This window comes from Ochotona curzoniae, unplaced genomic scaffold (genome assembly GCF_017591425.1).
Source record: "Ochotona curzoniae isolate NIBS_2020 unplaced genomic scaffold, NIBS_Ocur_1.0 contig_1, whole genome shotgun sequence".
NCBI lineage: Eukaryota > Metazoa > Chordata > Mammalia > Lagomorpha > Ochotonidae > Ochotona > Ochotona curzoniae.
Window position 1 is genome coordinate 19,497,331 of NW_024464918.1, and position 13,877 is coordinate 19,511,207.

At 48.6% G+C, this 13,877-nt stretch overlaps 1 protein-coding gene across 4 annotated transcripts in view; it reads right to left on the reverse strand.

Annotated features, from left to right (window-relative positions):
- Positions 1–1,210: 1,210 nt before the first annotated feature.
- Positions 1,211–13,877, reverse strand: part of TNFAIP8 (TNF alpha induced protein 8) — an 82,056-nt gene continuing 69,389 nt past the window's right edge. For all 4 annotated transcript variants that reach the window (XM_040996219.1, XM_040996071.1, XM_040996000.1 and 1 more), the window contains exon 2: positions 1,211–2,816. In XM_040996219.1, the coding sequence (XP_040852153.1) occupies positions 2,251–2,816 (566 nt within the window). In that variant the 3' untranslated portion in view covers positions 1,211–2,250. The remainder of the gene's footprint in view (positions 2,817–13,877) is intronic.

The window sequence follows — 13,877 nt, forward strand, 5'->3', positions numbered from 1 at the left end:
AAAAAAAAACACAAAAAAACAAAAACCACTATCTTTGTAACATTTCTAATATGCTTTTCTTTCAAACCAAATGCCAGCCATGTGTGAAAGCTCTCACGATCCGAGAAACACACAGCTATTTCTGAACTTACCTGCTCAAACCTAGAGAGTAGTATTCAAGGTGTGGGCTGAGCTGACACCATGCTGGGCTGGTGATAGGCAGGCTGCACCCCCGAGTCAGCATCAGTGGTGTGCACCTTGGAATAAGGTTCCAAGGGACAGAAATCTCAGCCTTCAGATACCCTCTTGATGTACACGCCATGATCAAACCATCTTTGGATGACAATCACACTTTTTTTTTTTTAAAGATTTACTTATTTTTATTTGAAAGTCAGATTTGTAGGACCCAACATCTACAAACCAGGAGACAGTGATCTGTCTGTGCCTTCCTTGTATACACACACATCCCGGGCTGCTCAGCCACTTCCCACTTCCACATCTAGTGGGATGCTATCCAGTAGGCACAACTCTGTGACCCATATGTCAATTCCTCCCCAGGTCTTCTCTCTCGCTGGTCAGTCCTGCCCATGGCTAAGATGCACGAGGAGCACCCACTGACTGCCCAGGCATAGCTCCGCCCACCCCACACCTGAGTGCGGTCCTCCACAGAACGAAGGAATCAAATCCACACCTGGCGACCCCTCACATGCTCAGCACTGCCACGCGAGGAACTCCATCTGCTGAGTCGCATCTATAAGCCATGGAGTGGGTTACGAAGCAAGAGATCATGTCTGCCATCACTAGTGCCAACAACTAGTGACCATCTGCAGGATCTGGGACGTAAGGATGGTGCCCTTAGTGCCAGGGCTTGGCTTCAAACAGGAAGATAACGTTTGCCTTTGCTGCTGGTCTTCGGCAAGCAGTGAGATTACTTCTTCCAGGCCACCTTGTGTTAAGGCAGGTCTCACCCTCCAGAAATTTCAGTTGTAAGGCTTTTCCAGTAAACCGGTTATTGAAATGAGTTCCAGGAGGTGGGCACATTCAAGGCAAGAGAGTATAACTAAGTCGCAGAAGCAGTGACAATGCAAATACCCACTGCTGGTGACCGGTCCTTCACCTTCCTAGCACAGCGTGGCTGACCGGCGGATGTCCACTTGTCTTTTACAAAATAAGCAACTGCCTGTGTCATCATTCACACACACACAAAAGTATACACAAACACCACACAGACTTTTTGGAATCAAAATATAGTTTACTCATCAAAAACAGCAAATAATAACAAAAAACCCTCATCGGTTAAATAAAAAATGACATCCTTTTTTTATGAAACCTTCTTAGATACTAAACTGCATTCATCTGCATGTTCTTGTTCTGAGGATCCCTCCGCCCCATCACCCTTGAGGTCACCTCTTTCCTAAAATGAAGATTTGAAAAAAAAAATCTTTCTTAATGCCAATCTTTCTTGACCAATGTAGATTGTTTTTCTTGGTCTCTTACATGTTCAAACTAAGATGCCCAAAGTGAAGATTTCATCAGCACATTCTCAAGATAACATGAAAGTTAAGCTCTAAGTCAGCGTTTCGAAGCCCAGACACGTCATGGCATGGCTGAGAATTCCAGAATCACTGTGTAGTACCAAATGAGCAGGACTCGGTTCTGGAGGCACACGCTTCCTCCGGGCCTGACTGCCAAGTCTAAGGCACTTCATTTCCATAGCACTGACTCCATGCAAGCAGTGTTGGCTCCTCTCGAGGTTCAGTTGGCCTCAGACTCACTCCGTGGAAGCCAGGGACACAAGCTTTCACCAAAGGATAAGGGGAACTTGAACACACAGCTCTCCGAAGAAGAACCATGACAGTGAGAGAAAGTTCTTGGTTTCTGGAAAGAAATACCATACAGGAATAAAAATGAATCCAAGCACGCCACTTTGTATGTGTTAGAAATATCCAATGCACCATCAAGCTTTCCTGAAGATTTTGAATCACATATCATTTTCCCTGGATGTATAATGCTTGTACTTCGACTACCCGCCATCCATCCTTCGCACAATCTATTATTCACTAAGAAACTTCTAACCAAAATTTTTGGCAATAAGCTTCCCATCAAATGAAACAAGCCTCTTAAAAGCACTATCAGTGTGTGACAGCTGGACGGGGCAATGTCTTTCTGAAACAGGCGTCATTAAAATTTTTTTTTTCTCTTTTCCTTCATAAATCAGCAGTGTTCCACCTCGAAGTTAATCATGAACAGGCACATACTTCACCCACACTCTCAAATGTTCCCTTCATCCAACATTTTGTTGATACCATCACACAGTTTCTGCAAGTGGGGCTTAAAACTGCCAAAAGGATTATACAATGCAGCCAGAAAGTCACAATCTGAAAAGTGATCAAAGACTCGGTTAACCCGTCCGTGCGACTTGGCGGTGAGATGGCGCTGAATGATCTGATGCAGCAGCTCCCGGCACTCGTTCAGCAGCCGGGACAGCACGTTCCGGTCGAAGGTGTAATCCACCTGGTGGAAGCTGACCACGGTCATGGCCAGCTGGTGGACCTTCTTCTTGAACTTCTCCATCAGGGCCAGCTCATCGGAATTGAACTGGTTGTTCCTGTGGAGAATGGCCAGCTTGATGACCGTCTTGATGAGGTGCTTGATAACCTTCTCGGCCTCCTTCTTGTTCTGGGTGTACTCCCGGGTCACGCTGTACAGCTCGTCCAGCACCTCGCTGCTCGTGTCGTCGATCAGGGTGGTGGCGATGGACTTGGACGCCATCTTACCCAAGATCTTCTTCTGTGCCTGAACGGCCAGGTTTTTGGAATTGAACACATCTGTGGCCACTGAGGGAGAAGAGAGAGGGGGGAGGAAAAGGAATTTAAAAAAATCAATAAATATCAGCAGGAAAAACCAAATTTAATGTAGGATTAGGGGTTTTGTTCCCCCTGCTACCCACCCCACCACCACCACCCGCTCATTTCCTCCGTTATTTGCAGTTTGTCTCCAACAACTGACATGAGTCTCCATTCAGGAAATAATTCTTCAAAGCTTTCCAAATTTCCAAGGACTGCAGAATCAGCGAGTTTGCGTGTATATTCGTCCAACTCTTTGGTAAACTGTAAGATCTTAGAGTTTCCATGACGTGCTTAATCCTCTCTTTCGAAAGTATTATCAAGGTGATAACTTTTTTAAAACTATTTTTATGATGACAAAATAATATGTTTCACAAGACAGGAAGTTTTTAAGCCAGCTTCCTGTGTTCAAGTTCAAAAAACAAAAAAAAGATTCAATCCTGTACCAGCCCCCTGAGTGACAGCAAGGGAAGCATGCAATCTAAAGAACCGTGTTTAAAGAAAGAGGGCTGGGTAGCAGAGCAATGGCAATGAGCACAAGACGGCGAATTCATGGAGGCAAATTAAAGGGGCGCCTGTTTCACAACACAGCTAGCTGTAAAAAGCCACATTTCCCAGGACACTGGCACGCAGCTGCCAGGTCATCACCAGCCTGCCCACTTTGCATTTCAACTCTCAGCAGGTAAGAAGGTTTCAAAAGAAACCCAGCTTGGAGAGTTCACTGGCGCTTGCTACTTCTAAAAATGACGTGTGTTGTGAGGAAATAATCAGTCTTCATGAGCTAATGAGATGAGAGAAAGGAGAAACTAAAACTCTGAGAACACTAGTGCTGAAGAGTGTATTTTTGGAATTCTCCTAACTGCATCTGGCGGGTGTGTAAGATGCACACAGGAAGGGTCAGGTGTCCAGGAGGAAGGAGCTTAGAGCTGCTGAGTGAACAGGCTCAGTAAACCTCCACTCCCCAAGCTCACTTCAGATTTCTCCAGTCCATGTATGTAGTAACCCTTGTGGCTGCATTTCCTTGTCACTGTACTTCCCCCTTACCCTCTGAAGGCTTCAGGACTCAGTTCCCTGGGGGGCCCACTCCGCCTCTGGGACCTGGGGCAGTTCTGCTGCCTATGCCAGTGGACACAAGCTGAACCTGGGTGTTGAGAAACAACCACTCATCCTGGTGATGCAAGATAAATGCTTACACAGAAATAGGGAGGAAGGAGCCAGGGCGTGCATGATGGCAAACTACTTCTGGTGCGGACATTCTAGCAATGTTCAAAAGCAAGAGGTGCTGCTTCCAAATTCACCCCGAAGAGTACAAGAAGGAGTCCCTCCAACGTGAAACCATCATGTCAGAGATGTTCAGAGCATAGCTGGCTGCAGCGTGGGCTCCAGGGACCGTGACCCTGGCCCCGGCACACAGGACCATCTGTTGGCATGTACCACAAGGTGGTCTTGACCCAGCCAGAAGCAGTGCCCTCACAAATGTCAGTATTTCAACTTCTGAAACACGAACTGAAACTGCAGAGGAAGAACTGAAATCCAGTTTGGGAAAAGAAAAGGAAAGTGAAAAAGTGTGAGCAGCAACCAGCTTCGTGGAGAAGGGCTCCAGGCGATTCTGTTTCCATCATTTCAGTAGCTATCTATGCCTGACTTTTCAATGACTTACCAGAGTGTGAAGATGAATTCATGCAAAAGTATCGCTCCCCCAAACACGGCACACGCAGAGTTAACATCCCCATGAAGACCAGGGCCCATCCTGCATCTTGGGACTCCTGATACGGGAGCACAGCAAAGAAATAAACCTCGCTAATGCAGGGAGGGGTACCTAACCATCCTCAGATACAGCAAGGTTGCAAAGTTACCTTGTTGATATTCTTAAAAAAAAAAAAGATTTACTTATTTTATTGGAAAGGCAGATGTACAGAGAGGAGAGACAGAGAGGAAGATCTTCCATCCAGTGATTCACTCCCCAAATGACCGCAACGGCCGGTGCTGCACTGATCCGAAGTCGGGAGCCAGGAACCTTCTCCAGGTCTCCAACGAGGGTGCAGGATCCCAAGGCTTTGGACAGTCCTCGACTGCTTTCCCAGGCCACAAGCAGGGAGCTGGATGGGAGGTGGAGCGGCCAGGATTAGAACCGGCGCCCATATGGGATTCCAGCGTGTTCAAGATAAGGACCTTAACCATTACACTATTGTTCAGGGCCCTGTTGATATTCTTAAAGAATCTTGCACACACTGGTTCACTCTCCAAACAACAACAGAGCCAGTTCTGATCCAGGCCAAAGCCAGGATCCAGGAACACCACCTGAGTCTGCCATGAGTGGCAGGCACCCAAGTACTTCATCTGCCTCTTCCCATCTAAGGCCTAAGCCCTCTGTTCTCATTTAGCGTCACCTCTGGGACTCGAGGCTCCCTGGAAAGTAGAAGTGAGCTGCACCTCCCACCCCTACTTCCCAAGAAAAAAGGTCTTGGCTTGCAAAATCCAAGTTCCACATAAAAACGGAGGTGGACGTTTCCATTTATTGTGAAAGCCACAGAGAACGGGTATGTGCCTGACCTCTGTAAATACGTGGCTTTCTTTCCAATATGTGCGCTAAGAGTGTGGTCTCCCTTAATGCTGTGTGCCGGTGAAGACGGAAGACGTTAGACGAACAGGACACAAACATCCGAGCCACAGGAGGACACAAACACAGGGCCACTGCTGCTCCGGGCTGGTCCCACAGAGGGAGGCAGCGCCAAAGGCTTGTTCCATCCCGGGACTGGGGACACTCCCCAAGGGCACAGCACTCCAGGGACACGTTCAGGATTGTACCTATGAGGATAAATCCCGTGGTATTTGGGAAAAGACATATCAATTACTTAGTGGAAAAAAAAATGCCACATATCAAACGTATACAAAGAGTTCCACTACATTAAAACTGTTTACGACTGGCATATAGTGTCAGGGTGCCAATTTCTTACCTCCTAGCCGCTCTGTTTGCGCAGCTCCTTCCCCTGGCTGCATCAATTAGCCCGTGTCAGCCCTGTTTGCTGTAAAGCACACTGCTGTTTAGGGAATCCTGGCTTCGGCATCAACAATTACAAAGCTGGGGATAAACACTGCTGGTCAAAATACAGCAAGTGGGGTACGCGAGAAGAAGCGTGCTCAGAAGGGAGAAGGTGGAGGAGAAAGGCTTTTAACCACCTTTCCTCAAAGACAACAAAAGTGCCCTATAACAAAACTACTGCCCCTAAGGGACTCGGCTACTACAGCACCCTACAAGGGCCCCTTTCTTCACAATCCCACCAGCAAACACTGCACTTTGTCACCCTCCCATCTGTGAGACTTGGAACTCACCAGTGGTTTCTGCAGACGCACATGTCACTGCAGACGACTGCGCAGTGACAGCGTGGGCCAGGGTGCGTGCGTGTGCGTGTGTGGTAGGGTGGAGTGTGTGAGGAGAGAGGCAGGAGGGGCTGGTAACAGGAAGGATGGAGAAGCACACAGAGTGAAGGCAGACATGTGAAATAGCGGACCTCTCATGTTGGAGCAACTCCACAGCCAAACAGACCTGAGCATCAAAGCAGCTGCTGTGAGCAAAATGGCAGGGGGCAAACACAAGTGCCGTCCCAGCAGTCAGACCATGGACTCCCGGACCCCCATCCCCGCAAACACACACACAGATTTGGCAATGCCCCCACACCATAATGACTCTGTGACACCAGCCTGCAAACTTCAAATCCCCAAGAAATAAATTCAGCAGGACAGAGAACAAACAGGAAGAGAGAGTGGAGCAGGGTGGCCAGGCCTGCAGCAGCAGACAGGAGCTGAGAGGGCAGCCAGGACCGGGAAGGCACAGGCAGCAGAGCCAGAACAGGGCCAGGCACAGGGAGAACTGCCACAGCTGGCACTGAGTGCATGTTCATTTTTATGCTAAGAGTTTCTGTGTTTATTTGAGAGGTGGAGAGAGGAGGGAGAGAGGGAGAGAAGAAGGAAGGGAGGGAAAAGGGAGGGAAGAAGAGAACACTTGGATTCACTGGTTTACTCCCCAGTGCCCACAATGGCCAGGCCGAGCCAAGGCAGACGCCAGGAGCCGGACACTCAATCCAGGCCTCCCACAGTCAGCAATGGGGACTCCTTCACTCAGGCCGCCCCTGCAGCCGCCTGGTGTCTGCAGCGGCCAGTAGCTGGATCAGGAGCCGCTGCAAGGACTCAAACTCAGGCACCGGCTGTGGGACAGGAGCATCTTAGCAGGTGACTTAAATCCCCCAGAATGTACATCTTGTGATGTGACCCCAAGTCAAAAAAAATGTCACTGGCACAGTGACATGCTAAGTCATTCCCTCTGTTTCCTGTTCCAACTCCCACAAGACACTCCTAAGGAAAAGGGCAACACTGTGCACAGGATAAATGGAAATTATGACTTTGAAACACAGCCCCTCCCCCACAGATCACTGCCTTTAGAACTGAACCACATGTGCCCGGGGTTAATCAGCTCCTTCTGGAAGTATCATGAAAATCGAGAAGCCCCAAATGCCAGACGGCCGTGTGAAAACAGAGACCAAACATAACTCGGTGAGTCAGGAGTTACAATTCCTCTTCTAAGACATTTAAAATTTCTAATGGAGCCAAACTCTCTTTGGAAGGCAATTTCTCTTTTTTAAGGACTTTTTTGGATCTCTTGGTAGCAACAGATGATATACTACAAGGACTCCGATGGCTAAGACCAGAGTGTGCTGCCTGGGAAAACGGGGCCAACTGAGAACAGAATGAAAAGGCCCCTGGGTGGGGACACAGCACAGCACCTTCGTGAAATGGTACACCAGGGGCAAGGTGCAGAAGTGGGCTAAACACAACTGCACATGGAAACCCACGGCTGAAGGTCCCACAGTGCTGGTGCGACCTCTCCCAGGGCTCCCGGACCCGCAGGGAGCAGCAAAGCTCTGGACTCTTCTGAGTTCAAGTGTGGCACCTTTATTCCTGTGGCTGTGTGTATGTGTGTTTTTAAGATGTCTTTTTTTTATTGAAAAGGTGGATATACAGAAAGGAGAGACAGAGAGGAAGATCTTCCACCTGATGACTCACTCCCCAAGTGACCGCAATGGCCAGTGCTGAGTCAATCAGAAGCCAGGAGCCAGAAGCCTCCTCCGGGTCTCCCACGTGGGTGCAGGGTCCCAAGGCTTTGGGCCGTCCTCGACTGCTTTCCCAGGCCACAAGCAGGGAGCTGGATGGGAAGTGGGCCTGCAGGGATTAGAACCGGCACCCATATGGGATCCTGGTGCATTCAAGGGGAGGACTTTAGCCACTAGGTCACCACGCTGGGCCCCTCTGTGGCTGTGTTTTGTGAGGACGTTGAAAAGGGCGTTTCCTGGGGCCCGGCTCCTCTAGCTCCTGACCTCATTTATGTTCTGACTTCATCCACCTTCCCCAGCAATCGGGTGAGGCCCCGGCTGCCTTCGCCATAGCATGAACTCTGCCGTGGCACCCCTGTTGCCCCCAGACTGGTCTCACACGAGGATGGGAAGATGGTGGGTGACAATCATGAAGCAGTATGGCTGGATCCCAGGAACGCCCGTCTCACAAATGTGAACAGAGAGCTTACAGGAAAAAAGCCTTGCAGGTTCCCAAAGTCTCAGGAGGTTCCTAGCCGCAAGAAACCACCGACTGCCCTCAACAATGGGACGGGGCACTGATAACAATAATTAGTCATAATTGTGATCATATATTCATTTCTTAAGTTCTTACCACATGATCTTCACAATGTTGTTGAAGCTTCACAGCAACCCTTAGGTTGATATTATTGTTACACTAACTGTGCAGGTAAAGTAACAGAGATCTGAAGAAATTAAGCTTCTTTTTCAAGGCCTGACAGTTAGAAAGCAGCAGAGATGAACTTGAACTCAGACACATCCAAGTTCACTCAGCTGGCCGAGTCCATGCATCCTGCGGGAAGCAGAGACCTGACTCCTGGGCAGGTCAAGGAGGAAACAGTGGGTGAAGTATCTCCATGTTTCCCCTCTCTTTCTGTCCTTCCTTCTATCTATCTATACCCCACCCCCAGCCTCTCACATAAAATAAACACATTCTAAAAAAGAAAAACAAGAATAGAGGCTAAAGGGGAAACCTAATAACATTCCGCTGAGTGTCCTAAGAGAGAGGCAGTCTCCAAGCAGGGTTAGGGTTAGGGTTAAAACAGAAGCAGATGAAAAGTATTTAAAAATTCAACCTGAAACCTAAAACTAAAGCAAATTCTAGTGGTGGGTGTTGTGGGGTAGCATGCTGAGCCCCTGTTGGCGATGCCTGGATCCCATACCCGAGAGGCGGGGACCCCCTGCCCAGGATGGACTCCAGCCTCCACTTCCAGTCCAGCTTCCTGCTAATGTGCATGTTGGCAAAACGCAGATGATGGCTTGAATACCTGAGTCCTTGTCCCAGCCTGAGTTCCTTGCCCCTGGCTCAGCCTCGCCCAGCCCTGGCTGTCGCAGGCAACTGGGGAATGAACCAGCAGACAGATTTTTCTTTCTCTCTACAATTGTCATCATGCCTTTTCAAATAAACAAAAGTTGTCTCAAAAACAAACTAAAACCCAAAGGCTAGGCTTACATAGTTCAAGTCAGAACGCAACCACATAATGTGAAAAGTTTCTTCCTCAGCTTTGCCACTCACTGCACAGCTGTGACACAACTCTTGTCTTTAAGGTGCAACTGTTCTTAGATGTTTCCCCCATTGCATAGGTAAGCAAGTGTATGAACAGGTACGGAACCGAGGGCAGAAGCCTTAAGGGCTAGCGGTGCTTAGGAGTGATGAGAGAACACGGAATGTGTAGGTGTCCACAAGCCGAGCATAACCCTGGCATGAGATGATGATACGCCTTTGTTTCACATACACAGCAGCGGGCAGGGTCCCCCTGCCACCACCACAAATGGCGACAAGGCAGAGAATGTAACACGACTGTGTTTAATGAAGCTCGTTATGTATTATGATCAGATTTGACCGTCCAAACGGGATACTTGAGAAAAGGGCACACTGTTAGTGACCACGCTGTGACAGCTCTGTGGCTGTCCAGAGTGGCAGAAGCAATCACTTGACTTTGAAAAAAAAAGACAGCTCAAAGTAAGGACTTGCCTAAATATTTAGGACTTGAGACAACGTACTGGAATCCCCACCAAAGCGTCTGTCAACTTCTCTTCCAACTACGTTAAACACAAAAACAAAACAAAACAAACAAAACTAGAAGTGAAAGGAAGTGTTAGGGAGAAAATTCCTCTCTGGTTAAATAAATCTGGAAAACAGTGTGTCCTGAGGTTCCCTGGGGAGACACACAAAACACTTCAACAGAATGAATGCTCTTGTGCAATGAGGAAACATTCCAAGTTTGCCTACCCATGCAACTTCACAGAGCACCTACTAAGAAATCTTCACAAGGCTAGTGACAACTGGCTAAGAAAGTGACTAGCTTGTGTCTGTGTGTTGTGGTCTAGTGTATAAAGCCTGTATGTATGGCGCCAACACTCCAGATAGTCAATGGTTCATGTCCCAGAGATTCAATCCTGGTCCAACTCCCTGCTAATGGCCTGGGAAAGCAGTGGAAGATGGTCCAAGGTCTTGGGATCATGCCCCCCGCACTGGAGACGTGGAAAAGGCTCTTGGTTCCTGGCTTCAGACCAGCCCATCTCTAGCCACCCTCTTCTAATTCTGCCTTTTAATTTAACTGGGATTTTTAGTGTTCCTCTGGAATGGACTTATAATTATCTGTGCCAGTGGAGGAGGTTGAAGCCAGGCCATTTGGTGACAATGAACACAGGCTGAGGGGTCTACACTGAGCATCGGTCCCTGGAGCAGGCAACCCAAGCTCACTGGGGTTTCTCATCTGCACGCAGGGACACCTAAGGATGTTACAAGGGTTAAATGAGAACAATCCATACAAGTGCTTACAGCAGTCCCGGCTACAGAACGATCGGGTCAATTTGTCTAAGCGGCTACTGCCGTTACCACTGCTCTCCTTACTATTATAGTACATTCCATCGAAGTTCTGCTGGTCTTCGGTCAGGCCCTGAGAAACAGGCATGAAGAAGAGAAACAGGGGCCGGTGCTGTGGAGGAGCAGGTACCAATGCCACCTGTGGTGCCAGCATCCCCTATGGGTACAGGCTAAGGTGCTGACTGTTCCACGTCCAGTCCAGCTTTCTGTTTATGTCCTGAGAGAGCAGCAGACTGGTGCAAGTGCTTGGGTCCCTGCACCCATGTGGGAGGCTTAAAGGAGCCCCTGCCTCCTGTGTCTGGACTGGTACGAATCCATCCAACGTGGCCATTCGGGGGAATGAACCAGCAGATGAAGAAACGCTTTTCCCTCTTTCTGTATGTAACTGTGTTTCATAAATAAGTATGTATATACTTTAAAAGGAACCCACAGACATGAGTCATCCAACAACAGCTTCTGTGGAGTGTCTGCAGCAGGTACTGTGGTCTTAAGGATAAACACTACCCCTCCGCCCAGGCGCTTGCACTAAGAACTTCCATGGGGTGGGGTGTGGGAGATGAGCACACAGCAAGGGAGACCGCAGACACTGTCAGTCCTACAGCAGGGATGTGCCCAAATGCAGCGGCTGCAAAGACATGGAAGGCCATTTTTTCAGGTTGGGGCGACAATGGGAGGACAGGCCCCAGGAAAACTTCACAAAAATGGACTGAACCTGAAAGGAGGAATCTGCCATATTCTAAAGCTGACCGAGACAAGGTGTTTTTTTTTTCCCCAGACTGATTTTATTTATTTGAAAGGCAGAGGTATAGAAAGAAGGAAAGAGAGAGTTGCCACCTGCTGGTTTATTCCTCAAATGGCTGCAAGGGTCTGGTGGGGAGGGGAGACAGGCCAAAACCAGGAGCCAGGGACTTCATCCAGGTCTCCCATGTGTGTGAAGGGGTGAAGAGGCCCGAGCACCAGGCCATCCTCTGCTGCTTTCCTAGGTGCATTAGCAGGGATCTAGAATGCAAACTGGTACCCACAGGGGTGCTGGTGTCACAGGTGGGGGCTTAACCCACTGTACCCTAACACCAGCCCTGTAGACGTGGCATTCTTATCAGCTAGTTGGGGTTTTAATATTCTGCTCATCTGGGTACCTCTGCTTGAAAGGCAAGGATGTGTGTTCATGCTCAGGGCATTACAAAAACATATTCAACATCCACAAGGCATCACTAGTGAAGGCCCAGGGAATAAACACAGGCACCGAGTCTTCCAGTGGGCTCTGCAGAGCTGAGCAGGGGTGGAGACCTTCCTCCAAAACGCACATACTTTGGGCCACCAGTGAGCTAACTGCGGATAATAGTTCCCGCTCCGTTCCAAATTTGTTTGCAGACACAGAGCTGCCAGCTTAGGTCCGGTGCCCAAGCTATCCCACAATCACTCATGCTCGACTGCACTTGATCTTAGCCAAAAGGCCAAGAAGCGATTCACTTATGCTGGACTGACGTTAACAAACCATTGCTCCTTGTGCATTATAGGAGTCCTCCCCAATTTACTGCATTACATCAGCCTGTGGAGGTTTTTTTTTTTTTCCAAAAACTTTCCAATTCAGCTGAATGCAGCCATGTATTTTCTTGAGGACAGAAGGCTTCTCACTGAGGAGAGGGGCCCAGCTTCTACTGGGGTGCAGACAACACTCTTCTGGAATGTTCTGCAGTTTTCCACCCCCACGTCCTCCCCTCCCGCCACTGGCTCTTGCTGAATATTTATTTCATAAAGTGCTTTGGAAGCCAGTACCAGATTTTACCACCCAGCACGCTTGAGGAAAGCTGTAGCAAGCAGCCCTCCATCCGGCATCAACCCTCGCCTCACCTTTTCTGATCTCAACAGGTTGCGTCTGGCCACACAAGAAACACAACCAGACAACAAAATTACAGTGCAGCCCTCTCCAGCTTGCAAAATATTTGCATTATAACACCATCAGCCATGAATCTGGTTTGGCTCTGTGATTACCTAATCCTCAGAGAGACCCACATAAGAGAAATGAGGTTCCAAAGGCAAGGGGCTTAGCCCAGGGCGCCTGAGTAGTAATGGCCGAGGCCACCTCTACTCTAGCAGGAAAGTGAAATTATGGTTAGGTTCGGTGTTTCTGAGTTGACCAACAAATGCCATAATGTTGCTGAGCTAGCGCCCAGAATCCCACCCGTGAGAGCGAAATAACAGACACTCAAGAAAATGATAGATCTGCCGTTCCCGTCCCTTCACAGCGTCTGGAAGAAGCGCTGTTCGTCAGCTGCGGCTCCCCTTTAACACCAAGAAGCTTGGCCCATTGCAGCACTGTAGCCGCTGATGGATCTTTCCTAGCCTGCTTTTCTGACTGGGGAGACATGAGCCCCTCTTTTATCTTAATTGCTCGTATTCCAGGACAAGTTAGGTCCAAGTCACTCATGCCCCTCAGTGTGCTCAGAGAGTCCTGAATATGCATCAGGAAGCACCCTACATTTGAGTGGAACAGGCGATTTTACTGGTACCCCTTGGGCACAAGAAGTATTCTATTTACCAGAAGTTAAACAATTTGCTTTAAGAAGCTATACCTTAGAAACACATTTTTCCCTTTCTTCTTCTTTTTTTTTTTTTTTAATCTATCACCTTTCTTCCTAGCCCGGTGCCAAAACACACACACAGAACAACCACCTGTTTTGTTTGGGGAAGTAGCCCTATTTAGTTAACTCAATCTGTATAGCAAATGTTTCGGAATCTTCTGTGCACGCTCCCAAGCCCATTTGTTTGAGTATTTTAGGAGCAGTGACCTGCTGGCCTCTGCTTGGGCAACTCTCAAAAATGCATCTTGGCACAGCTCCCCAACATTCTTGTCACAAGCCCTCCCCAAGGCCTATATTGAAATGGTAAATTAATCGAGCATTTTATAGCCATGTCCATGGTTAGCTAAAGTGAAAGGAAATCATGAGCTGGGATTCCCTGGGTCTTAAAGCCAACTACCACATTTCAAATACCAAGGCACTTGGAGCTCTCCCCATCACCAATATCCCAGAGGTGTGCAGGAGCAGTGTTCCTCACACTGGGCACCTGCCACCTGGCACAGGTGTCCTCTGTGGA